Source organism: Vitis riparia, chromosome 18 (genome assembly GCF_004353265.1).
Source record: "Vitis riparia cultivar Riparia Gloire de Montpellier isolate 1030 chromosome 18, EGFV_Vit.rip_1.0, whole genome shotgun sequence".
Classification (NCBI taxonomy): domain Eukaryota; kingdom Viridiplantae; phylum Streptophyta; class Magnoliopsida; order Vitales; family Vitaceae; genus Vitis; species Vitis riparia.
The window spans coordinates 39254004-39281200 of record NC_048448.1 but is presented as its reverse complement, the minus strand read 5'-3'; the positions used below and the strand labels follow the sequence as shown (position 1 = coordinate 39281200).

At 34.7% G+C, this 27197-nt stretch overlaps 4 protein-coding genes across 4 annotated transcripts; 2 read left to right on the top strand and 2 right to left on the bottom strand.

The window, feature by feature from the left end:
• Window positions 1-1264: 1264 nt before the first annotated feature.
• Window positions 1265-4466, bottom strand: LOC117907939 (reticuline oxidase-like). Its single transcript, XM_034821623.1, has one exon. It carries the CDS (start codon window positions 3262-3264, stop codon window positions 1510-1512), a length of 1755 nt encoding a protein of 584 aa, XP_034677514.1. The 5' UTR covers window positions 3265-4466; the 3' UTR covers window positions 1265-1509.
• A 176-nt stretch (window positions 4467-4642) lies between these two features.
• LOC117907940 (uncharacterized protein ycf45) lies at window positions 4643-12537 on the bottom strand. The gene is made up of 9 exons (XM_034821624.1): window positions 12094-12537; window positions 11458-11520; window positions 10639-10716; window positions 10188-10408; window positions 9469-9541; window positions 9070-9354; window positions 7071-7214; window positions 6586-6636; window positions 4643-4880 (listed from the first exon to the last, which is right to left on the bottom strand). Exons 1-9 carry the CDS (start codon window positions 12274-12276, stop codon window positions 4812-4814), a joined length of 1167 nt encoding a protein of 388 aa, XP_034677515.1. The 5' UTR covers window positions 12277-12537; the 3' UTR covers window positions 4643-4811.
• A 3001-nt stretch (window positions 12538-15538) lies between these two features.
• On the top strand, window positions 15539-18869 carry LOC117905919 (protein TRIGALACTOSYLDIACYLGLYCEROL 5, chloroplastic). The gene is made up of 3 exons (XM_034818798.1): window positions 15539-15787; window positions 17463-17634; window positions 18564-18869. The coding sequence occupies exons 1-3, from the start codon at window positions 15637-15639 to the stop codon at window positions 18655-18657; spliced, it is 417 nt and encodes a 138-aa protein (XP_034674689.1). The 5' UTR covers window positions 15539-15636; the 3' UTR covers window positions 18658-18869.
• Window positions 18870-19665: 796 nt separating this feature from the next.
• Window positions 19666-22151, top strand: LOC117907722 (chlorophyll a-b binding protein CP26, chloroplastic). Its single transcript, XM_034821365.1, has 6 exons — window positions 19666-19938; window positions 20191-20275; window positions 20392-20442; window positions 20573-20693; window positions 21005-21139; window positions 21721-22151. The coding sequence occupies exons 1-6, from the start codon at window positions 19719-19721 to the stop codon at window positions 21979-21981; spliced, it is 873 nt and encodes a 290-aa protein (XP_034677256.1). The 5' UTR covers window positions 19666-19718; the 3' UTR covers window positions 21982-22151.
• Window positions 22152-27197: the final 5046 nt, after the last annotated feature.

The window sequence follows — 27197 nt, the reverse complement described above, 5'->3', positions numbered from 1 at the left end:
AGCAGATGGCTCAGTTGGCCTTTTACTAGGTATTGGCAAGCTTACCTTCCTCTTTGTGCGAAGGTTCATATATATAGCATTTATGAATTCTCTCTCCTCCATAAATGATGGAAGGCTTTTTGGTTTACCATGATGCCACTAGGTGGTGGCAGGGACATCCTCATCCTACGAACGGCTGTCAGAGATCGTGGGAAGTGACTTGCTGTCACTTCTGTCTTTTCACTCTGCAGGCATCGGAATATGATTTGTGACAGGATGTCAGAATGACGTAGTGAGGCATGCTTGGTTTGGCCAGTGATCCGGATGATCATATCCGGGTGGAATATGAAAGGTCGCCGGATGAGTAATGGCGGTGGTCCGGATAGGAAGTCTTTGCGAGTTCCGTGTGCTCCTTATCTCAGGGGTCCGGATAGGAAAGCGCGCCACGTATACTCTTGGGGAAATCCGGATGTGGATACTCCGGGTAGGATCACGTGCCACGTATCGTCAGGGGATGTGTGCCACGTGTCATCAGGGATGGGTCCCTACACATAAGTTTCCTGGGCCACAATTAAGAACTTGGAGTCAACCAAGAAGGATCCAACAAAATTCATAAAACTTAAACATGAATTAAAGTCTATTTGGGAGCAATTTTGATAACATTCTACGTGCTCTCTAATGATATGATTGAGAGCATGTTTTCTAATTAAAATTAAATTTTCGAAAATTACTCTTAAAATGTAAAGAATCCTTCAAAGCGATTCATTGATAATAAAAATATAAAGTATGATTTGCCAAAAAAAAAAAATTAATAATATATTCAATGATATTAAATGATAAAATAAATTTAGGGAGGCTGTTTTATTGAAACGTTTCTAGATATTAAGAAATTTTTATTTATTTGTTTATTTCATGTTCAATGACTTATTGAAGCATTTCTTTTAGATTTTTCTTTCAATTTTTCATTGTAAATGACACATGAAAAAATGATTTTTTTTTAATACTTTATTTTTTCCTTTCCTCATACTTTCATAGAACAATAGACCAAAAACATGCATCAAGAAAACTAGACTTGGTGTTTAGAAGTGCTTCCCTCATAAAAATTGTTTGGTAAAGTTTTAAAATTATATTTAAAAAATCTAAATTATTACTTAGAAGTAATTTTTAAACTAGCACATGATAACTACTTCTAAAAAGCACTTTTTTTACTATATATCTTATCATCAAAACACTTTAAAAACACATTTTTTAAAAACATGTTTTGAAAGAAGTGCCATCAATAATAGATGCACTACAAACTAAAAGGGCTCTCACAAGAATGACCCCAAATAGCCAACCACCCCCCTCCCCTCTATCTCACACACACAACCCTATGGCAGATACACACGAGCTCCCTCAAACATACAAACAGACAACCCTATAGTAGTTTCTGTCATCACAAGACGTCTATAGCACATACATACACAGGTTTTTGATATGTAAATCTTAACTAACAAGTATGCATCTCTCTCTCTCAGCCACTCACTCCTGTCATTTAAATCCGGCTGTGAGCATTGGAGGAATGCCCTGTTGATTATTGAATACATTGTTTGGATCAATGAGTGTCTTCACTCTCACCAACCTCTCATAGTTGTTCAAGAAATACTTCTCACCCCAAGCCCTGGCAATCTCCACAGGATCACCAGATGAAAAGCTGTTATTCACCATTTCCATCACTCCAAGATCCAGGTCCATGTAATTAACATAAGCAGCCCTTGGATCCCATGAAACATGCGGCGTCATCGACTTGTAGAATCCTCTTATCCAATCTATGTACTTGTAGCTCATAAGAGAGTCTTCTTCCCAGGCCACCATATACTGAATTGCGAACAGGTTGCCTTTCCTGTGAGGAAAAGCTATGGCATCACTGCTTATTCTCTCCATTTCTCCTCCATAAGGGTCCAAGATAACGTAACCTTTTGGCTCCTTCTCAAGAGTGTCCAAGGCAGTCCTCAGGCCTTTCATGGAAATGGGAGTCCTCACATAGTCTGATTTGGCCTTGAAGTATAGTTTGGCTTGCAGATATCGGTTCCTCAGCTCAGAGATGGAGCTCCCTTCGGCCAAGTCACCAAAGTATGCGATGGATTCAATCCAGCTCATTTCTCTGCATTCTTCTATCTCAATGCCTAGCTCTGGGAAAACCCGGTTCAGGATCCACATGGCCTTGCTTCTTGAACCCAGATAGAACCCTTTGAATGAAGCTGAAACCCCAGTTTCCTTCCCTCCCAGCAAACCAGCACCAACAAAAACTGATAGATAAAATGAAGGTTCTAACCTGGGTGCGATGAATTGCCACTTGTGGACTAGCTCAGCTACATGGAGCTTGGTCCCAGTTCTCGACATTATACAGGATGTTACAGTTTCAGGTACTTTCAACAACTTGATCCTCCATGCATATACAATCCCCCAAACACCGCCGCCACCACCTCTAATTGCCCAGAACACATCTTCTCCCATGGCTTCCCGGTCTACTAGGCGTCCATCTGCATCAATGAGAAGCGCATCCACCACATTGTCAGCTGCAAGACCATATTTTCTGGACAACAACCCAAATCCACCTCCAGAAATGTGGCCGCCAACACCTACAGTTGGGCATGACCCGGCTGAGAACCCATGTACATTGCTTGCTTCTGCAACAGCATAGTAAGTCTCACCAAGTGTTGCACCCCCTTCAACCCATGCAGTTTCAGACTCCAAATCCACCAGAACCTGGTTTAGACTCATCATATCAATGATCACGAATGGATTTCCATCCAAAACAACCGAGGAAGTTCCTTCATAGCTGTGTCCACCACACCTTACTCTAATCTCAAACAATCCTTCCCTACAGCATGACACGGTGTTCACTAGCTGCTCTCGACTCTGTGGTAGAACAATGGCAACTGGTTTTGGAGCAGTAGGGACAGCAAACCGCAGATTCTGAATGGAGAAGTTGAGGAGCCTATAGTAAGCTGGGGACTCATTTTGCTTGTGAGGCAACACCGTGAAGTTATTAACATTGTGCCGAGTTAAGCAAGAAGAAATGAGGTCAGTGGGTTCACAAAAACAAGCAACAACAAAGGCTATGAAGGTTAGTATGAACAGAAAATGCAGGTTCCCTAGGGACTTCACCATGGCTATGGTTCTTCGAATTGAGATGGAGATGGACACTGTAGAGAGTGAGTAGGCTTTTAACGACAAGGGTGAGAATAATATCATGAGTTGAGGACAAATGGATGGAGAGATCAATGCAGAGAGTATAAACATGGCCGGCCTATAGTATTAAATTGAGAACTTAGCAGAGTGAAACTCAGAAAAGCATTTAATAAGCTAACTAGAACATTATTTGAAACATGACAAAGCAGTCCGCATGAGATAATGATTAACATATTGGGTGTTCTTCTCTGAGAGAATCTTCAATTTACTATGTATGCTTCTCAACATGACACAGTAGATTACAAATCACATGATAATATGATAAAGATTGTGGAGGAATGCCGGCCAACTAATAGATGCAAGTCTTGTCCATGTTGGTGATAGCATATATATATCCATGCATGGATGCATTAATATATATATATAACTAGCATTTGTTCCGGCTCTGCTACGTTTGCCGGCTGGGCATGCTGGCTCTAGATTTTAAATGCCATGGTATATTAGGGTCTTTTCATTAGAAGACAAAGTATCAATCAACAACAAAGAGTAAAAATAAATTATGTTAGCACACAGGTTTTGAGTTAGTTGACCTTTGATCAGGGGTTCAACACACACTCATCTTCCTGAGCATAAAATAATGGAGAGGAGGCAGTGGAGATGAGTTGCTAAACTACCAATGGCAGATTATTACTAGCATAGTTCCAAACTAGCTTAAAACTATTTCATATGTACATTATAAATCTATAATAGTAGTGCAGGTACCATGATTTTATGTTTCTTTACATTATAATACTAGTAGTGCAAGTCCCACGGTTTTGTGTTTCTTTTTTAAATATGGGTGTATCATGCCATAAATTCATCTCCACGTATTTGTTTTCTAGTGAATACACTCTTCTGAATGACCTTTACCCAAAAAATCCACTGCAGAACTATATTTTAGTTTATATCCTTATGGAACTGTCTTTTAAATATGCAATTCTAATCGAAGCCAAATAATATTGGGTATCAAAAGGGGGTCACCCCACTGTTCATCTGTAAGAGTTGACTTATCCCGATCTTTCAATAATTGTACAAATGATCATTGAAGAGAGGAAGGGATCAAGAAGGAACAGACCTTTTACTATAATGACAGATCTCACATTTTGGAAGAGACAATGAAGAATGAAGGGTCAATTTTTTTTAAAAAGATGTCAGAAACAACTGTGAAGGGAAAGAATGGAGAGATGGCTGGGAATATCCGAGCACAGCTCACATTGGAGAAATCTAAAATGGGAAATCTACCCTGGAGAAATCTACAATGAATGCAACCTTTATGCAAGATGATGACATTGTAACACTTAGTTCTCCTTAATGGACTGAACCATTCGATCATTCCAGCTTTAACATTATATAGAATATGCTCATGTAACATTGTTATTAAGGGATTATGCACTTTGCATCCTGCTAATGCTGAAGTTGTCTTGCTTTATGAATGGGTTGTCCATAGACCTTGTGACTAAATTATTCAAAATATAAATCATTAAAGAAAAAAATAGTACAAATTTTAACATCTTTTGTACCAAACTAAACAAATTTTCGAGCGACTCCACACATGGGAGTCTGTAACAATGACTAGCAGCCACCAAGTGGAGAAAGATACAACTTGATGAAAATGGAAACTAAATCTCAGATCCATCATATGTACCTCTCTCAATTACAACCTCGAACTGATCATTCCTCCTCCTGACCTGCAAAATTCAGTTTTGCAGTCTGTATCAGTGGCCAGGCTTAAGAGCAGAGCAGTATAATGATAAGGAAATGTTTGAACCACCCTCTTCCAAAAAGTAAAGTAAAATAAATAATAAATTAATTAAAACTTAGACTTAAGCTAAATAAGGGGCCTTAGCCTTGGCCCAACAATCTGGATCAACCATGAATATTTTGCTATGATTCTGCTCTTCCTAAGGCCATATAGTTAGTTATAAGCCATCTTGTCTACAGGATTTGAAGTTCTCCATCAACTATTATGTTGTATAGGAAACCATGGTCCCTATTTTTATTGGTGTTGCCATAAAACTCCTGTTAAATTTCTTTGAAAAAACATCGACAAGTTGGTCATCATAAATAAATGTGATAGAGGTAGATAAGGGGATAAAAATGTCAATGACAAAAAGGAAAGATTCGAAAGTGTGTGAATAAGTCCCAGAAAGTTCTGTGTGGTAGAGGAATGAGGAGAGGGGTGAGCCCCACTCATGAATATCTCCTAGAAATGCATAGAGAAGGGGAGAGATGAATATATAAAGTGTTCTGTGTTTCCTTCTTTGAGAAAAGCTTTTGGATGTGAGGATTAAAGCCTTTTCAGGCAAGGTGGTATTTAGATATTTATCAAAAAAAAAAAAAAAACACCACTAGGCCAGTTCGATAAGAATCGTTATCAGTCAACTCCATGATTTTTAATACTGTAATCCAATTCTTCTGATGAAGCAGTAACTTTTAGCTAGTTGATTCTTTGGAAAGGGCTATGTGAGATTGCTCTCAAAATATATAAATGAATAAATAAGTTCGAAAAACTCTTTGAGCATTCTATCCTGCTAAAGAATCTCAATCTCAGCTATACTGAGTTGGTTCTAGACCTCAAAGGTCTTCTACCTTGAAGTGCTTTAATGTGTAATAAGGCACATTGCACAAACTGCCAAAAAGCAGTACCATGCACAGCTTTAGCATCAGATTCTAGAAACTAAGGGTTTGTTTTCGAAAACAGCTTTAAAAAATAATTTTGGAGAACAATTCTTAAAAATAGTTCTTATTTGTTTCCAGGAATAAAATTAAGTTTGAGAACTCAAATATGCAAAATAATTTTCTCAGCTTATTCTCCATGAAAGTATTGTACATCTGTTTAAAAAACAAAAGTTCTTAAAGAGTCCTCCATATTTTCAATTGTTGCTCAAAACACTCTACAGAACTGAAAACACCTCAAATTTGTTGAAAAAAACATATCATTTCAGAAAAAAATAATAATAATAATCAATCTCATAAAACTGTTTTCTATTAAAAATTTGACAAACAAGTCTTCTAAGTTAGAAATTTTTTTTTTATTCTAAAAAACATAAAACTGATTTAAATGATAGTTTCCAAATAAGCCCTAAAAAATTTTCAAGACCTGACAACTTAAAAAGGAAAAAAAAAACATCATCAATGATGATTTATAAAGCACTGTTTGATCCAAATGAATGAATGATTCAAAAGGATTCCAAGTACCTGCAATAATAGTAATAGGTTCTAATAAAACCTATAAAAAATAGTATATTCCAAGTCTCATGTCAGCAAGTGTGGTCAAATTCATTTAGATTTCCTTTTTCCCCTCTGTTTTCTTTTGGTGGGTTGAAGGGTGTTCTTTAACAAAATCCCAAGACTTCAGTAATGAGAAGAGCAATTAGCTATTAATATGATTACCTCAACCAGTGGCCTTTTTCCATGAAGCAACATATCCACACTCCTTTGTGTCTGCAGAAAGAAGAGGAAAAAGGAAAAAGGAAAAAAGGAAAAGTTAAAAAGAAGAAGAAGAAAGGAAAAAGTATCATTGAAATGAATGAATCGAATCAGTAATCTAATAAGGTCTCAGTTTGTCACTAATTAATAGGAAAACTACAACTGTCCACCAGTTAGTAATACATTCTGCATGTAAACTATCATGGTATTTTTATTGTAAAATTCATTCATTCACTACTAGGGGTAGAGTTTCAGATATTGGGGTGAAATAAACTTTATCACTATTTTTCTAAACCGATCTTTCTCTTCCTCTTTAACCACTTTCTGAAAGAGTTTTAATTTCAAAGGGATATCACTAATGTTTTGGATGGAAAATCTTAGATGAAAATTTTCAAACTTCCCCACTGCTTTTAAAACATCTTTTTACTACTAGGGGTAGATTGACATACCCAATGCATAACCCAATAGTGTCTTTCTCTCATCTCAATCAAGAAAGGAAATGTTGGAAGAGCTTTCCGTTCAAGAATGCTTTTCTGACATCTTCTAGCACGAGCTTCAGCATCTCCTAAAGTAACAGTTTCTATTCCCCCAACCTGAATATTAGCAACAAAAGCAATCAAGGTGAAACTTTAACTCAAAATTTATATATGAAAGCATACGAGAACTTAATACTTCAGAGAAATGTGTTCCTTCTTTCCAAACTTTTGCATCATATCGATCAATTAGTATGTCTGAGATGGGTCAAAAAGAGCATTGTCAAATAATTTACATCACATAATGCTCTCTCTTTTGTGTTTTATGGGAATTTTAATCGCTAAAAGAGCCCCATAGCGGGGGAATTTTGAGGTACTAAGAAATGAGGTTAAAGACTTTCATATAAATTACCATTGATCTCTACGGAGAATTTATGAGAGGAACATACAGCAAGGTTACGGACAGTTTAGGAAAGTTCAAAAGTTTCACTGGGAGGACTGTACTAGCAATAGGTGAGATGTCAGGAACATCATTAGAAGAGAAATAGAAATAACATGCTAAGAAGTCTTTGACAGACTAAAACATATAACAAGTAAAACAAAATGTGTGCATAAAGATATCAAAACATATATTCATCACAAGCAAAACCCTGTTGAAGTGGTGCTATACCAGTAAAGCTTGAGATGTCACATGACATCTCTCACATTGAGTGGTCAGTATGCACCAAAACAACATCCAGAATACTATTAGAAAAGACGACGATCTCAAAAACATATACCAGACATGCTGTAAACATGTCAAGAATTTTAAAGTGTCTATTTTTGGAAATTAGCTAAAATCTAGCTGACATACAATCAAGAAAGTAAGATAAAACTGTATTGTTAGAAAAGTACATAATTTTCAAAGGAAAAAAAATGCTGTCTCTTATATAACAAAACTTGGACATTTATCAAAATAAAATTGTAATAAAATGCAGATGTCAATAATGACAATAATAGGAGGGGGAGTTCCAAAAGTAAAAAATAGACAAATATATATAAGCATATACAATTTTTTTTCTATGACAGCAACAGCTTCTCATTATAACCAAAAGCATCTATTCCATTCACAAAAGCACCATCCAAAGAAGTGACGAAAGGCCCACATCTAACAAAGAGATAACAACAGATGAAAAGGAGAAGGCTTCCTCAGCGGGACAAATACCTGCTATTGGGGCAATAAAAATAATATTTGAAATCAATGAAACCTAATTCATCCAACTTATAACCTTAATTTTTGCCACATAGTTCTATTACCCATATAATGAAATAAAATATAGATACCATTTTCAATTATTGATCAGCATGAAATTTGTCTCAGCCTAAACCAATGCATAAACAACAAGTCCAATTAACAAATATGGGTACTAAACCATCAGCCAAAGCCTTCACAATTACATTAATTCTCTATATCATCACCTGGGATGGTGTAAAGTGGATAGGCAACAGATACCACAGTGATGTTTAAAGCAGACAGAGAAAAAGGCATCAAACATTTGAGAATTGTTTGTTCTCACTGCAATATTGAATTACTAGATAAACAAAGAAGTAGTAATGAAATGTAAGATGCCCACATCCACTGTATAAAGACACGTCATTATAGAAGGAAAAAGATTAAAAAAGGGTGAAAACAGAACAATGATAAAATTTAGAACCAAGGTTCAATTGGATTTGTAGGTAACATATGAGTAGAATCAAGGAATCTAGACTATAACTTTCTCCATTCCTATCCTATTTGCTTATCATCTACAAAGCAGCAAGTCGCTTCTTGATTAACCCAATCTAAGTAGCATAAGCTATCTTTAAGCTAATAGTTCTAAAATTATAGGAGAAAAAATTCTAAGAGAAGAAAGCAGAGCAATGTGACATTTTATACATGGGACATTAAAAATCTTGGATTTGATGCTGAGAATTTCTTTCAGAGTTCAGAACAAACCAGATCAGAAAGAGTGGGATTCTTTATTATGTTCTCAAGCCGCTCTCCATGAGCAGTACCAATAAGCATGATGCCTCTCTCAGCAATAGAACGACAAGCAAGAGCTTCAGCTTCTGTGCCTATCTCATCAACAATGATCACCTCAGGCATGTGATTCTCTACAGCTTCAATCATGATCCTGTGTTGCATGGAGGGTTCAGGAACCTGCATTCTTCTTGCGCCTCCTATTGCAGCATGTGGAATATCCCCATCCCCTCCTATTTCATTGCTAGTATCAACAATCACCTGTCCACCAATTGTTAAAATAACTTCATTGTAGACAACTCACGACACTTAAGAAAGATGAACATATGAGAGAGAGACACAGATGAAGATGTGATAACAAGAAACTCAACATACCACTCTTCTGTTAAGCTCATTGGACAAGACCCGTGCAATCTCTCTCATAACAGTGGTCTTACCAACTCCAGGCCTGTCAAATTCAAAAGAAATAAATGTATTTTTTATGATAGTATGTTATAATTATGTAAAACCAGGTTCCCTGTACCTTCTATGTAAATTTTAATACAGTATAATGCATATTCACAAATTAACCACCATCCCGTGGCAAACCGTAGTGTCAAGCAAAATATTCTATGTCACTGCACTAAATGTGAGAATGTGCTTTGCCAAGAGAACAATGACACAATACAAGAAATTGTTAATTTGATCAATGGCTGGATTAACTTTAGTGAACACATTCAAGATTATAAATGTGAGCCCCCCTATTCTATGTAAAATATCCAATCAAAAAAAAATATTCTATGTAAAATAAAAAGGATTCCTTCAATTTTTACAATACTGCTTTTCATTACAAAACAAAATTGGGTTCATGGAGAAAATTTAAAATTGTGACAATACATATAAGTGATAATAAAAATGTAAAGGATAACATCTTGTGAAATTGTAAAAATAGTTAACACAATTTGGAGTAACTGATTTGAATATTAGTAAAAAGAAAACCTTAAGACTCCTTTGAATGATGTGGAACAATTTCATTTCCTTGGGATGGCCAGACACCCAATAGCCCCAAAGTTTTCCTATCACAATATGCTAACTATAAAATTTAGCAAACTGACCTCCCAACAAACAGGATGCTCTCCCCAAATGGAAGCAGATCACGGATCATATCAACATGACCACTGACTGCCCTACCAACTCGGCAAGTCAAACCAACTATCACTCCATTCCTACTCCTGATTGCAGATATCCTGTGCAAGGTACCCTCAATGCCAGCTCTATTGTCCCCTCCAAATTCCCCGACAGCATTTTGAGCATACTCCAATTCTTCCATTGATACCTAGCTAATAGGATATGTCTTGAACAGGTAAATAAAACCCACTGGGAAATTGTTTCTTTCCTATATTTTTCTTGGTATAAAGAAATTTCATCCCTAATTCTATAAAATTTGCATTTATACGCTATGAAGAGGTGAAATTAATGAAGCAAACAGCAGCAAAAATACATGTTTTATGTATTTTGTTAACAAAAACTGTGGATAACCCTAACAGCTCATAAGCATGCATTTACCTGAGTATCCCTCAAATACTTGCCACCGCAGTCACCCAAATAGCGAGCTTCTGGCAACCGACCCAGATCCAAAATGACCTATTAACATAGTAGTAAATAACCATCATTTGCTGCAAAAGCAACAAGCCCATAAAATCTGTTTCTGAAGGACCTTAACTTTCAAGATGATGCTCATTTCAACATTCAAATAATGAGCAATTGGAGATGTGAATAAGTTACTTTTAATCTGTAGTACCCTTTATAAAAATCAATAAAGACATCATTTAAACTATAGTGTATTCATCTTAATTGGAGCTAAAGTTTCCTTTAACTGCAATCAACCTTCCCCTTCAGTTTATTCCCAACCCAACTTATGGCGTCCTTATGCACTTTTCCTCTTAAAAACAACAGCAGAACGATAGATGAGATGTTATTGGAGAGTCTATAAAACAAAACAGGATTCAATCAACCTACAACAATGAGATCTCGAACCCAAAAGATGGAGACAATATAGTTAGGACTTGTGTTGATCTCAACATTTCCGTATGGCAGATATTGCCGGCCCCTGCCATAGAAGAGCAAAATACTGAATATAATTGAAGGCACCAAACTTGCTGAACCCCCATCCAGGAACAAAATCCTAAATTCAATTTGTCATCCCAAAGCAATCCCATTCTTTTTGGATGAATATAAAGAACAAGAATAGCAGGAACTTAAAATTTGATTTATAGAAACATGCATCAGAAGTGTTGTAGACACTGCATAATCTCCCAACTATTCTAGATAAACACAGTACAATACTCATCCAAGAAACCTTTCACAGAGCTGAGGATAAATCACCTCTAGAAGTTGAGCTCTTTTCGGTTCATTCAGAAGATTGTTACGCAAATCACAAGGAAGAATCTGCCACAAGCAAATGGATTCAAATGAGATTGCAATTCATTCAACTTCAGAGTACAAGGCAAACATTACATAGCATACCTGAGAATTCCTACCAAATGATATAGCAGAAAATAATCCAATCCAGCCACTTGATTAACAACCCTCACAATACACAGCTTAAATCGACCACCAGGGGATCTTAGGCACTAAAAAGGATGAACCTTTTACCTTCAGAGCAACTTTACAGTGGATTGGGGCACATGGGTATAACACAACACAACATAACACAACAAATCCAACGTTTTCTTCAGAAACATCCATTAAAATATGAATGGAAAGAAAACCCATCAAATAAAATGCCTAACAGAACCTCAAATAACAGCCCAACCAAACAAAACAGTGGGAAAAAACCTCTCTTTGGATGCTATGTATCAAATTCAGAGAAATATGCAGGTGTACACATACATTTCAAAGTGTAGATGTCAAGTGTGAATAATAAAGTGGAAAAGGGCATCGAGAATTACTAGCAAAGAGGCCAATTAAGAGATATTAATACACAGAGAAAGTAAGTGAAAGAGTTAAACGGTGGGCTACCTCCAAAAAAGCGTGGAAATCGTCCTGAACGGCTAAACCAAGGTGGGCAGTGTGAGATGCTTTGGAGACCATTCGACGTCGTATTGGTGGCCAAGGGTTGATTCTGAGAGAAATGGAGGTGTGAATATGGAAGATGGAGAAGGGTTTGGAGATGGGGAAGAAAGTTAGCGTTGTCACACTCATCTCTCTCTCTCTCTCTCTCTCTCTCTTTCCCAAGAACACTCCTGCAAGAAGCCTTTCAACACCCTCCTCTTCCTCCTCCTCCTCCTCCTCTCTCTCTCTCTCTCTCTCTCTTTCCCAAGAACACTCCTGCAAGAAGCCTTTCAACACCCTCCTCTTCCTCCTCCTCCTCCTCCTCTCTCTCTCTCTCTCTCTCTCTTTCCCAAGAACACTCCTGCAAGAAGCCTTTCAACACCCTCCTCTTCCTCCTCCTCCTCCTCCTCTCTCTCTCTCTCTCTCTCTCTTTAAAAAAAAAAAAATTAATCCAATCCAAGTGAAATAAGATTTTATGTCTAGGTATTTTAAAGAAAAATAATGGAAAAGTTAAAAAAAAATCAAAATCAAAATCAAAATAAGAAGAAATGCAATTAATGGAATCCAAATCAAAATCAAGAATTCATTGAAATGTTTACAAAACAATTTAACTAATGAGGATTCACCATACATTTTTTATTATAATGTCCTTCTATAAAAGAAAACTATATGATTTTTTTTTAAATAATCACTATTTTAATATTAGGTTAATATCGTTTTCATTATAACTCATTTCAAAATAAATATAAATATAGTAAATGATACTAAATATTTAATTATGATAAAATATTTATTAAAAATCAAAATCAAGTAGTTTTAATATCTAAAATATCTTAACTTTATAATTTATGTCTACAAAAGTTTAAAATTCTTTCAGTGAATAGAAAATTCCTTAAAAGGAATAAATTATCAAAAAGTTTATTAATTTAAATTGTGATAATTCTCAACCAAATACATAATAATTCTTAGTGTATCAAAATGAATTATTTATGGCCCAACCTAGTAGTTATAACTCATTTAACTTATATAAATTTATTGATTTTATAAATCTAAAAATTATGTAAACTAAAAAAATTAAATAATTAAATAAAATAAAATTTATATTTTTAAAAAAATGATGAAATTAACATATTTTATAATAAACTTCTAAATTAGTATAAAATTGGAACTTTAATTTATCTTCTATTTAATAAACAAATCAATACTTGGAAACTAAATAATTAATTTAATTATGATTTAGAAAAAATTAAAATTTAAAGCAGTTTTAAAAATATATTGTAAATTTAAAATTTAAAATTAAAACATTTAAAATTGTGTTAATGGGTTATCTATATCTATTGTACATAATGTAAGTTAATTCATTTATTAAACAAATTGTATCATGTTATTCTTATCCTAAACAAATTATGTTTGTATTATGTCATTTTAACATGGTTAATAAATGGTTTGCTTAAGTGCCATGGCTCCACTCTTTTCTTGATTTTGTCAAGTTCAAGGTTGTAGTATCACACATACCGCTTTATTTCCTTATTGAGCCTACACTCTTAAGCAAATATCTTAATAATTGTGTTATAAAAACTTTTCATATATGATTCTTCTCATTCATTCTCTAGGTGATATGAGATATTACAATCCACCCTCTTTATAACCCGAAGTCCTCACTGGTACACTTTTGACTAGAGATTAAGGTTTGATACCATTTTATCATGACAATACTCTCCACTCGATATTGTTTGGTTCAAGATTGTAATAACACACATGATCCATTAACTAGTTCTAATTTTGTTTCTTTTATTGAACCTATGCCCTTAAGAAAAGACATTAATAGCATGTTGAGAAAGTGGATTCACTTCGCTGATAATGTGGGACATTGCATTAAGTAAATTTTCGCTTTTATTTATTTATTTTAATATAACATAAATCCAGCACAACATGATTAATTACTACCTTTAGATTTATTTTAAAGTTTTAAAAGTTGAGGTTAAAACCAAAGCCTTAATTTTAAAGGGATTGGCAATTTGAAAATTTTATCAAACATTAAATAATTTCTTGCATGATGTAAACTTGGGTTTAATAAGAATCAATATTTTCTTATTATACATGTTTTTTTTCTTTCGAAAGTAAACTCTTTTAACAAATTATTTAACATATAAAACCTCTTTTTGTTTTTTCTTTTAAAACATTTATTTTCTTCAAAAATAAATCTAGATAGACTAAAATATTTATATGAAATTTATGATTTTTGACTTGACTTCATCGTTAGACGAAGTGAAAAATACAAATGTGTCTCAAATGGCACCTTAAGGGTCTTACATAATTATTTACCTTATAATTCAAAATCATTTTAATGTGGAACTTGTACGTAACATGTGGAATTTAACACAACATTAATTTTAAAAATACTACATTTTTTTTGCAAGACAAAACATCCAATACCATATTTTAGCAAACCATATTTTCATATTAAGTTATCTTAAAATTTAAAATAATCGAGGCTTTATTTGGTTTCCAAAAAAATTGAGGAAAAATATAAGGGAAAGAAAATTGAGAGAAAAAATATAAAAGAATAAAAATATAGAGAAAAATAAAAAATAAATTTAAAATTAATAATTTTTTATATAATACTTCAAACTCATTTTTACTTATTTTAACTCATTGATATAAAGATTAAATAATTTTAAAATCTATATTTTTTTTATTATATTTGATTTTTCATAGGAGAATGAAATCTAAAAAAAAAAATCATTTTCCTTAATATTTTTTTTTCTTAATAGTTTTGGGAAATTATATATTAAAGAATTTTTTTTTAAATTTTCATCACTTGTTAAAACAAGTAGTTGTTACCTTGGTTGTATTGTGTGTCACCATGTGATATACCCATTTATTTATATTTTTCCATCTCAAAGATTAAAAATAAATAATAAAGAAAGTTATTTAAATTTAAAAAGAATTAATATTTTATTTAATTAGAAGAGAAATAAATTTGTGTAAGTTTGGTTTGTACTTTTATTTTTTATTTTTAAAATCACAAAATTCTATATAAAATTAAAATATTTAGTAAAGAGACATATATTTTACCTCATATTTTTTAAAAATTGCTTTAACAAAATTTTAAATTTTGAAAAAATAAAAATATTTTCATACCTCAATTTTTTAAACAACTTTTAAAATTATTTATTTTTTCCTCTATGACTTCTTATATTTTATATAAAAATTAGTATTATTTTATTATTTTAAAATAAAAAATAGGAAAGAAAATGTGTTAAAGTAAACACTTAATTATTTTATTTTCTTTTATAATTAATTAATTTTTGGTAAGCTTTTAACAAAATAGGGTATTTTAGGAAATTCACTTACTTTCTAGTTTTTAATATTTTCTCCCCCATTTGGATGGATACCATCGTATAAAAATTTCACTGAAAACAGAGAAACTCTTCTATCAGAGTGGGGCCATCTCGAAGGCCACACGCCGGTGGTGGCGGTAAGCCTGTAAGCCGGTGACAGAGAGCGATGCACGGAGGAGATGACAAGGACGGCGACGGCGAGAAGGGTTTGCTGTGGAAGCTTCCAGTGCTCAAGTCCAAGCAAGTTGGCAAGCTCGGCCCTGGCTTCGGCTTCGGCGCCGGCTGCGGCATCGGCCTTGGCGCCGGCTTCCTTGGAGGTACATCTCTGGGTTTTGAGCCACTCCCATTTGCCTAAGCTCCGTGGAGGTTTTGTATTTCTTAGGGTTTTAATTTGAATTCAGCTGGATGGTTTTAGAGTTCAGCACTCAATGAAAAATTTGGGTTAGGGTTTGGTTTAGGGATGGATAAGAATGATTAAAAATGGGGTCTTTGTTATAGGAATAGGGTTTATAAGGGCTGTTTTTATGGTTCACATGTGGGTTTGCTTCAACAAGGCAAGCCCATGTTTAATAACAGAATAATTGAGAAAGAGAAAAGAAAGAAATTGTGCGGTCACGCTCTTGGAAGCAAATTTTCAAGCTTCCGATTCGCTTTCTTGTTGGTTTAGGAACTTCAGTTTTACTTGGGTTGGTGGCTTAAAGGTGTGATCACTGTCTTGCTTGAACCCCTTCTTTCAAATTTTTAGATTGGGAGGATCAATTTTCTAATGCATTGCAGAGTGTGTGCAGTGGCCATTAGGCAATCCATGGTGTATTGGAGGGGATTTTAATGTGGTAAGATCCTCATACAAGAGGTGTAATAGTTTGATAATTTCTTGGGCTATGAGAAGGGTCTTCAAGTTTGTTGTTGACTTCAATTGGTTAGATATTCTGACTGGCTTACTGGTAGGAGTAATTTTAGTTAGGCTGGTGGGTTAAGGGTGTAATAAGTGTTTTGCTTGGGCTGCTTCGTACATTTTCTTAAATTGGGAAGATCATTTTTCAAAAACATTGTATAGTGTTAGCATTTTAGCTATTAGTTGAACGCTTTGTAGGAAGATTTAAGAAGTGGAATATTAGTCTTGAGAAGCTAGTTCATGTATTTGCATAGTGAGAGATTGTGGATAGATCAAGAAATGGTAACTGGGGAAGGGTTCAGGGCCCTTTATTTAAGAGGGGTAGCCTGAAATAAAAGACTGCTAGTCTTGTGAAAGAGGCAATATTTATTCAAGGGTGATAGCCTCACTCTTAGTCATAATACCTTTGGAGCTTGCTTTGTGTACTTTATGCCCACTATGATGTGGGTTTCAGTTTTTTTGAGGTTAGAGAAGCTCTAGAGGGATTTCTTTGGGGTTGGAGGCGAGGGAAGGGTGTTTGTCACATTTGTTGAGCTAGAGAATTGTTTAGGCAGCTACAAGTATAAGTAGATGATGAGTAGCATCTCATTGCTTCTTAACAAAGATCTTCTTTGCAGGGGGTCCTGACGGTCTGTGGAGGATAAAGACAGGCCTTGGAGTAAGTTGTAGTGGAAAAGCTTAGAGTTGATAGGATTAGCATTGTTTTGCGTCTTAACTGGGCTAGTGTTTTGGGTTGGGCATGCTTGAGTTTTAATTGTTCTCTTTGTTCAGATTATGCTGTTGGTATTGAGTCTGCTGACATTACTTTATTTTCATTTCATTATGTCATCCTTTCCTTTTTCTTTTAAAATCTAATCATCTGGAATTTTTATTTCTTTTTTCATTTTTTTAAATGTACAGAAGAAATGAACAAACCGAAATAGGTATATGCCACATGGCACTGCCTAGGATCGATGTTTTCAATTAATTTCTTTCTCAAAATTTCATATAGCAATTGATAATGCTCCTTACCCCTTGATCCTAATTCAAAATGATTTTTAATGAAAAATTCTTCTGCTTAGTGGAAGTGTGAATGCTTAAACAATTTTTTACTCCAGGTATAGGCTTTGGTCCTGGGATTCCCGGATTACAGCTGGGTGTTGGATTTGGTGCTGGATGTGGGGTTGGTTTAGGATTTGGTTATGGTGTAGGGAGGGGTGTTGCACATGACGAATACAGGAGATACTCTAATGTTGGAAAGCTTTTTAAGGGACGAGATCTTCCTACTCAGTAAGTATACGTCAGTTGTTTTGGTTTTAATTGCATGAAACTTTGAAATGTCATTTTCTCACCTTGCCAAGCTTTTTCTCGGACAAAAGAATCTTTTATGTGCATTTTCTGGGTTTCTAACGGCCTTAAACCTTCAAACATGATCTTATCAACTTGAGATGCTTTCTTATGGATGAGAAATTCTTTTAAGTGTATTTGCAGGTTTCCACCTGTAGTAAACGTTCAAACATCATCTTGTCCTCCCTGGCTCTTAAAACAAATTCCCACCCACCCCACCCACCTACCCCCACCAAAACTCACAAAAAAAGATCATTTCTTGTAGGATTCTCTAAACTCTCGTCTTCAATCATGCTTATTTTATTTTTGGGGTTGTTTGCATGCATTATGTACTTTGCCATTCCATTTACTTAGACACTATATATATACACATGCTAGTTGCCTATAAAAAAAACAAAATGTCTAAACTATGCTCTATAGAACTTATACACATTTTTGTCCTAGTATTTGTTAAAGACATGAGTGTTTAACCCCAAAAATTGCCGGAAGCTTTATGAGCAATTTGAGAAGTGTAATTGATGACGTATCCTTATAATGTAAAAACTTTCTGTATATGTAATAGGTATTTAGAAAATATTGTACGCAAAACGTTAGGTTATATTTGGCTTTAGGAAAGTACCAAGGCAAGGAAAAAATATTAAAAAAATAATTTTCTCATATTTGTTTTACTATGAAATATAAAAGAAAATAAAATATTATTAAAATTAGTTTGAACCTTATGTATTTTTTAAATTATTTAAGCTTCATACGGAAGAGGAAAAAATAAAAATAAAATGATTTTGAAAAAGCATGGAAAAAGAATTTAATAATTTTGATTCTATGTTTTTCCACTTTCTTTTTCTTTTATTTATTTTTCTCTATTCTATTTTCAGGGATGACATCGGTGTTCTTGTTGATGAGGTTGTTAGAAATACCAAGAAGCTCATCAAAGCAACTGAGAGGGAGATTGAGAAGTGGAGGAGATGAAGAATCTACTCTTGGGTCTACTAATTAATCTGAAGTTCTCTTGCTAGGGTTTTTACTTTCTACAGAAATGGCTCCTATGTATGAAGTGCAGAAACCATTTTGTTTTTCTGTGTATGTTTAGTTATACTGTATACATACATTTGGGTTTTTAATCTTTGAAGCTATTACAAGCAAACGACTCAGTGTGATCAAGTCTTCACTTTTCCTTTGAATTAAGCTCTAAACCCAAATTACTTAACTCCATAGTTATTGAGTAAATTAAATACAGGCGAAGATTTGTGATGAAGGGATTAGTCGATCAAAGGATGATATAGATACTTGAAAGGTGGTGAAAGGGTTGATTTATTTTTTTGTTTCTTTTATTTATTTATTTATATTTTCAAGCCTATTATGACAAAATTACTTATGAGAAACCATTATAAACCATTAATCACTGTTTGATAATGGTTTTTAAAAATAGTTTTTTATTTAAAAAAATAGAAAAATATGTTTAATAACAAAAAAAATAAAATAAATTATTATTAAAAGTAGAAAATATGATAGTTTTAAAGTTCTTCTCATTTGTTTTTGGAGGAGAGTTTTAAAAAATCAATATAATTGATGATTTGAGTTCATTTTTCCACCTTAGTATCAGATTCTCAAGACTCAACCACAATTTCAGGTTTCATTTTGATGCCATGGCCATGCATAATTTTGTGCACAAAAAAATCAATAGTAGTGGCAATGGAACATTTTATCCCTGCTTTTCCTACAATTAATTGCAGAGCATCCCTGTCCTCTCAGAAGAACATCAAAAATGGATAGACCGTGTTATCCAAACACAAGCGACCAACAAGTTTAGGATCATTCCACGTCATCACCATCATCTGCCACCTCACCCCACCCACCCTATCACAACTCCCCTTCAGATTACGCCTTTCCCTTCTCCCACCAATCACCTCCATCCCACGTGGCACGTCCACATCCACCAGCTCCACCATTTAGTATCTGCCTCCTCACCCTCCCCACCACCCATTGCTTCCACTTCCTACTACCGGAGACTCAACTTTCCGGTGACCCTCATGGCCTCCCTCGCTGCCACCACCGCCGCCTCCTCCCTCGGCGTCTCCGAGATGCTCGGTAACCCTCTCAACTTCTCCGGCGCCTCCAGAACTGCTCCCTCCGCCTCCAGCCCCGCCACCTTTAAGACCGTCGCCCTCTTCTCCAAGAAGAAGGCTGCGCCAGCCAAGGCCAAGCCCGCCGCCGTTTCACCCGCCGACGAGGAGCTCGCCAAGTGGTACGGTGAGTTGTTCAACTCACTACTAATAATTAAAGCTCTAAGATTAACCAAAAAAAGAATTTTTTTTCAAGTTTCCGAGTAAATGAAAAAACATCGACTGAAGTTGTTAATATTAGTCAATTTTATATCTGTTGCTGGTATATTTTCTAATCGATTAAGCTTTTGGGTTTATTAAAAATCCATTAGTCTGAGTTGATGCACGTTTTTTTTTTTGCTTATTATCTAATAATTTAAGCTTTCCGAGTTATTTTCAGGTCCGGACAGGAGGATTTTCTTGCCAGAGGGTCTGTTGGACAGATCAGAAATCCCTGCGTACTTGACCGGAGAGGTTCCCGGAGAGTAAGATTCTATATATATATCCTCAACTTTGTGTTTGTTTTCCAAGAAAACATGAGAAAAACAGACTGAAGGAGTGAATGATGGGAAATTTTGCTGATTTGTTTCTGTGGCTGCAGTTATGGTTATGATCCTTTTGGGCTCAGCAAGAAGCCAGAGGACTTCGCCAAGTAAGTGAAACTGTTGGTTGATTCTTCCTTTTTTGCCTTGAACTGTAATGAGATTTGTACTGGATTGTCTAGAAAAAGGGATCTGTTTTATGCCACTGATGAAGAGAAATTCGTGAGGGGTTTGTTGCAGATATCAAGCATATGAACTGATCCACGCCCGGTGGGCTATGCTCGGCGCAGCTGGCTTCATCATCCCTGAGGCCTTCAACAAATTCGGTGCCAACTGCGGCCCTGAAGCTGTGTGGTTCAAGGTTTGCTTCCTTAACTTCCCTTTTCCAAATTCCTCAAAAAATTTATCCACCCTTTCCTTGGATTTGTACTCCCACAAGAAGGGGAATTCGAGGAAGGCAGAATACACTACAAATTTACATCAATGAATGTGGAAAAGCTTGGGGTCTGAAAAACTTGTCTATTTTAGTTTAACATTCCCCTAACAGAAATTTCACCATTGCCCATTGCCCATTGCCCATCATCTTCTTCTGATGCGGGAATTATTGATAAGTTTCTGAATATTTCTTTCATCATTTGCTTTGGCTGATGAGGTTTTCTGACCTGAATGCAGACAGGAGCTTTACTCCTTGATGGGAACACACTGAATTACTTCGGAAAGAACATCCCCATTAACCTTATTTTTGCTGTCGTCGCTGAGGTTGTTCTTGTTGGTGGTGCTGAGTACTACAGAATAATCAATGGCTTGGTATATAAACCTCTACTCGTTACATATCTTTCAATATCCTTGCCTTGTATTAGATGTTCTAAAGAGGTGTTCAACAATACCTTCTGATAATTGTATATTAGTTTGGAAGTAAATACAGTGCCATTGCTTGAATGCCCTTTCATTTAAAAGCCTAGTCTCAAAAGTTCCTTTCGGGTTTACGAGTAATACCCTGGATGTCTTTAAAAAGTATCGTGTGTAATAAGCAAAATATCACATGTTTTTTCTGCATGTCTTTAAAAAGAATCGTGTGCAATAAGCAAAATATCACATGTTTTTTCTGCATATTCTGTCCATTTTAGTCCTTATTACTGTAAAACTGGATGTTGAAACTTGATTTAGAGCTTGTTTGATCGATCGTGATTCTAAGAAGCGTTTTTAGCTTTTTAATACCTGAAAACAACTCTTCAATAAAAATTTTCAAATATTAGAAATGCTAGAATTGCTTTTTAGAATCACTATGAAACGAATTCTTAATATTGCATTAAGTCAACATTCATTAGTATGCCCAAAGATGTAGCATCAGTGGTCATATGATCTCATTATTGGTCTTTTTGCTGTAGGATTTGGAGGACAAGCTTCACCCAGGTGGTCCTTTTGATCCTCTGGGGCTTGCAAATGACCCAGACCAGGCTGCACTGCTTAAGGTGAAGGAGATTAAGAATGGTAGACTGGCGATGTTTGCCATGCTTGGCTTCTTCATCCAAGCTTACGTTACAGGAGAAGGCCCTGTTGAGAACCTTGCAGCCCATCTGAGCGACCCATTCGGAAACAACTTGCTCACTGTTATCGCTGGAACTGCTGAAAGAGCTCCTACCCTGTAATTTTTCTTCTGCCCCATCAACTCAATTCTAAATGCATTGTACATCTCAATGAGACCTTTGAGGCATTTAACCTTAATCCCTTGTATTTGAAATTCCAACTATTCCACTTCACAGACCCCTAGCATTATTCATCAATGGTGAGTTTATGTGATTATGAGATTTAAGTCTAATTTGACTGAGCTGATTATCACAAGTTTGCCATAATATAAACACAGCCTTAAGGTTGGTGTCAGTGTGAAAACTATAAAACAGGCGGGGGAATAAAAGCAACGGTAGTTGAATTGTTTGGCCTAAAACCAACTTTGAATTCTATGTCTAAAGCAGATCTTGAATTTCTAGTTAGTTTGAAATCCCAAATCATTTGTCAAATTAGATTTGATTAAACAAAATGAAACAGCCTGATTTCTTTGAACTTGTAATCCAAAGCTGCCTGAAGGATTCATGTTTGAATTAGACTTCATCATACTGGTAGCAGCTATAGTTGCTGCCAGGTCATGATCCACTGGCACAGCTCCTATGTTTATTCTGAAAGTAAGTATACAACCCAACCATGGAAGAAAACTCTTAGTTCGGAATCCATGGGAATATAAAATTAGAGTCAAGAGAAGATGAACAATTTAAAAAAGGAAAAAAAATTCTGGATCCTAATTGTAGTTTTTTTCTTTTTTAAAAAAAAACCAAGGATGAAGAAAAACAGAAAGATATTGCAGAAGTAAAACAAACGAGAACAACAATAATTCATAAATTATCAAAAATTATAATAAAAACTTAATCAACAACTACCCGCTATAAGCGTGGACAAAGGATTAAGTCATGAACAAAACATGCAAAACAGAAAAACAACCAACACCTAAAAGCTAGCAACAACAACTTTGAAGCATTCAAAACAACTAAAAAAATTTATGACACCACATTAGCAGTCTTAAGCATGTCTTCAACACTCCTCCTTGCTTCAGGAACTGCAAACACCAAGTTTTGTCTTTAAAAATTCAAATTTGCTAACTTGTAGTGGCTTGGTGAAAACATCCACAACTTGATCTTTTGCTTTGCAATAGAGAAAAATCACATCTTCATCTTTCTGCACTTCTCTTAAGAAGAATAACTTAATATTAAAATGCTTAGTTTTCCCATGAAACATAGGATTATGAGAGATAACAATGACAGCTTGGTTGTCAATAAGTGTCTTCGTGCTTTCCTTTTGCTCCATGTTAAGATCATTTAAGATATTCCTTAGCCAAATAGCTTGATTTAATACAACTATGGCAGCAATAAACTTTGCTTCAGCTATAGAGTAGGCTACAATTTCTTGGTTTTTTCGAGCACCAAGAGAAAAAACTAGAACCAAAAGTGAAACAGTAGCCTAAAGTACTCCTCATATCATCAATGGAACCTTCCCAATCACTATCTGAAAAACCAACCAGCTCAAACTCTTTGCTTCTCGTAAATTTGATGCCACAATCATATGTGCCTTTAACATATCTAATCACCCTCTTTGCTACCTTGAGATGCATTTCACTTGCACAATGTATAAACCAAGACAAAATGCTTACAACATTCAAGATGTCGGGCCTTGTTGTTATGAGATACATCAAGCAACCAATCATGTTTTTGAAATATGTCTGATCAATCCTGTCAGTTCCATAATCTTTATTGAGCTTCTCCTTTTGATTCATAGGAGTTCTTATCTCCTTGCATTCATCTACTTTGAACTTCTTGAGTATCTCTTTGGTGTATTTCTTTTGACAAATAAAAACTTCATGTTCACTCTATTTGATTTCCATTCCAAGGAAAAAAGTTGTCCAACCTTAACAAATTTTGATTTATTTAAGGGACATACAACACATCAGAAATGAGCTTTGTACTTGAACAACTTGAAATTACAACTGTTCCATTTTCTTCCACGATTATGTACTAGCGATTTCCAATTCGAACCTTCGACGTGTTTGTGCTTCTTAGTTCCTTGAATAGATCTTATGTGTCATGTGGTTAGTGCAACCACTGTCAATGAGTCAACTCTCACTTGATTCCATGCCAGAGAAACATGTAGGCACAAACAATTGATCCTCCTCTTGATTAACAACCTATACCTTTTCACCATGTTGCTGATTTTTGTTTTTGCATATGACAACTTCATGCCCCATCTAGTTGCATTTGGTGCACTTGGCATCGAGTCTTCTCTAACATTTGAAATGCGGATGAGATTTTCCACCACAATGCTGATAAGGAGGATGGGGTTCCTTTTTGTTTCCAACTTTGCTCTTGTTGTTGTTGTTAGTATATTCTCCATTTGAGCCTTGATGTTTTTTTTACCTTTCTTGTTCTTATTGTTTCTTGCATTCACGTGATGCTTGAATGGTAAAGCTCCCTCGATAGCACCGTCCTACCTCATAACTCTTCTTTGCTCTTGTGCTTGCAATGCATTTAAAAGCTCTGAGAGTGTGATCATTGACAAGTCCTTAGTGTTTTCTAAGGATGTAATGGATGCCTCAAATCTTTTAAGCATCATCACAAGGATTTTTTCAACTATTCTTGAGTATGGCAAGGAAAAACCAAGTAATCTATCTCGGTTTGCAATGTCAAGCAACCTGTCAGAATACCCTTTGATGGATTCAGTCTCCTTCATCTTATGTAACTCAAAGTCCCGAATCAGATTTAGAACTTGCATTCCTCTTATTCTTTCATCTCCCTCGTATTTTGTCTTGAGATAATCCCAGATCGTCTTTGCTTATCTTAATGACATGATGCGAGTAAAGATTATGGAAGAAACAATAGGAAACAAGCAAGCTTTTGCCTTGGACTTCTTTGTTTTTCTTTCCTTGTGATGCTTAATCTGAGCCATCGTTGGATTGTTTGGAAGAAGAATGATTTCATAATCCTCTTCCACAACTTCCTAAAGGTCCATAACATCAAGGTACGTCTCCATCTTAACGGCCCAAAATTGATAATTGTCACCATCGAAGACTAGAGGGGCGATTGAAGAAAAGCTTGATTCAGCTTCCATGGCGTCTTTGAGAACTCAACCTAAACACCACCGGTCCCTTAAGAATAGAAGCTCTGATACCATTTGTAGTTTTTTTTTTTTTAAAAAAAAAACAAGGATGAAGAAAAACATAAAGATATCGCAGAAGTAAAACAAACCAGAACAACAATAATTCATTAATCGTCAGAAGTTATAATAAAAATTTAATCAATAACTACCCACTATAAACGTGGACAAAGGATTAAGCCATGAACAAAACATACAAAATAGAAAAACAACCAACACCTAAAAGCTAACAACAACAACCACTTTGAAACATTCAAAACAACTAAAAAATTTATGACACCACATCAACAGTCCTAAGCATGTCTTCAACACTAATCAAGCATCCAAATCCAGTGCAAATCACTTGTAGCAAAGCCAGGACCAGACATTAAGGGGTATGCTTTGGTTGGCTTATGTTAAAATTAGACCGAATGTCTAGTGGCATAATCCCACGAATACTTGTAACCACCTCCTCCCTTTGACATCTATAATGAGAGGGAGCAGGTCTTATAGAATGGTATGAGAATTGATTCCCAACCCTTGTGTGAGACTTTGAGTGATCTCATAATCTTGCGAGAACAAACTAAAAATGTTTTATGCGTATGGCATGATTGTGATATCCAATATAATACCAATAAAAAAAATAAGTTTCTAACACTCTATATATATAGCAGACTTTTCTTAATTGAGTAGACTCATTTTAAAGTTGTGAGATATATTGGTTTAGAGTAAATAATACCTACATGCATGGAAGAAAATATCGAGATATATCGGTGATATATTGTGTATCAGAGGTTATGAAAACGATATTTAGTGGAGAAATATGGTTCTAAATTTTGGGAAAAATCTTCAAAAATTTGCGATATTTCGTCAATTTTTCCCGATATATTGAATAGTCAACATAGGTACGACAATCAAACTCCTCAAAAATTCCAATTTTTATTGTTAAGGGGACTCGAACCCCAAGTGCTTGGGGTTCAAGCCACCTTACCACTAGGGCAAGTTTGCCCCTTGTTGAATATAAGACACTAAAGATATATATTCAAAGTTGTTATATAAAGAAAATATTAAAAAAATATTTTAGAGAGCAAATTAATTATAATTATTTTATAATTAAATGCAAAAATTTCTTTTAATTGATTACCAAAAATATTAAAATTATCATGATAATTTTCTTCAAAGTGTTTTTAATATCATTAATAGATTAATTAAATATTAAAAAATTGTACATATATCATAATTTATTTTGTATCATTTAATACAATTGAATTAAATATGATAGATCATATTATACATATATCAAATTCTTTAATAAAACAATTTAAAAATATCTATTATACTTCTAATTATATTTTTATGAATTTTTTTTTATATTTTAATAAATTTTAGGCATATTAATATATTTTTTTTAAATATCTATCGATATATCCAATATATCCATAAAATCGAAGTACCGATATATATATATATATTATATATATATATATATATAATATATATATATATATATATATATATATATATATATATATATATATATATATATATATATAATTACTGATATTTTTATCATGAAGGAAAATAATTATAAAATCTAATAGCTCCATAGCATATATTAATTTGTTCCACTACGTAATGTATGCAGAATGATTGAGTAAATCAGCGTCAATATGTCCTTTACTTTTGTGATGTCAAGTCGATCGGTTTCGTGTCACAGAACTCATACCCATCATTTTCAAGAAGCTTCAACATTAGAAATAAGCCATTAACAATGGGATGGACACTAACAAATACCATTTCGACACACTAACAAATAGGCACTAGTATGAGAAAATCAAACAAGATAGAGATCTCATCTCTATGAGATTGTAAGGACAGGTTATGTAACACATTTTGTAACCTTCCTTGAAACATGTGGGGAAAAGTTTTGTTCGACAAAGTCAAGTGGAGGAAGAGCATGCAACCGACAACATGCTTCACACATTTCAAAGGGCATTCCCCTTGTTTGGCCGAGAAGAATTTTACAGTCAAACAAAAAATGAACTCACAAAATGAACCAAGACATTTTACGCGCCTTGGCTGTGTGAAACCATGCACTCCTCAAGCTGGTTGGGTTATGTTCTCACTGGTCTTTCCAAGAAATAATTCAACCTTCCCGAGTCCGCATAGTGTCTATTCAGGGGTCCAAAGG

What these genes read in the sequence shown, in the direction of transcription:
- LOC117907939 (XM_034821623.1), bottom strand. Translation starts at nt 3,264, where the DNA reads ATGTTTATACTCTCTGCATTGATCTCTCCATCCATTTGTCCTCAACTC.
- LOC117907940 (XM_034821624.1), bottom strand. Translation starts at nt 12,276, where the DNA reads ATGAGTGTGACAACGCTAACTTTCTTCCCCATCTCCAAACCCTTCTCC. An exon ending in AGTATTTGAGGGATACTCAG is followed by an intron (nt 10,409 to 10,638) that starts GTAAATGCATGC and finishes CCTATTAGCTAG; the next exon opens with GTATCAATGGAAGAATTGGA. An exon ending in AGCATCCTGTTTGTTGGGAG is followed by an intron (nt 9,542 to 10,187) that starts GTCAGTTTGCTA and finishes TGAATTTGACAG; the next exon opens with GCCTGGAGTTGGTAAGACCA.
- LOC117905919 (XM_034818798.1), top strand. Translation starts at nt 15,637, where the DNA reads ATGCACGGAGGAGATGACAAGGACGGCGACGGCGAGAAGGGTTTGCTG. An exon ending in TGGCGCCGGCTTCCTTGGAG is followed by an intron (nt 15,788 to 17,462) that starts GTACATCTCTGG and finishes TTTTTACTCCAG; the next exon opens with GTATAGGCTTTGGTCCTGGG. An exon ending in GGACGAGATCTTCCTACTCA is followed by an intron (nt 17,635 to 18,563) that starts GTAAGTATACGT and finishes TTCTATTTTCAG; the next exon opens with GGATGACATCGGTGTTCTTG.
- LOC117907722 (XM_034821365.1), top strand. Translation starts at nt 19,719, where the DNA reads ATGGCCTCCCTCGCTGCCACCACCGCCGCCTCCTCCCTCGGCGTCTCC. An exon ending in ACCGGAGAGGTTCCCGGAGA is followed by an intron (nt 20,276 to 20,391) that starts GTAAGATTCTAT and finishes CTGTGGCTGCAG; the next exon opens with TTATGGTTATGATCCTTTTG. An exon ending in CTGAAGCTGTGTGGTTCAAG is followed by an intron (nt 20,694 to 21,004) that starts GTTTGCTTCCTT and finishes ACCTGAATGCAG; the next exon opens with ACAGGAGCTTTACTCCTTGA.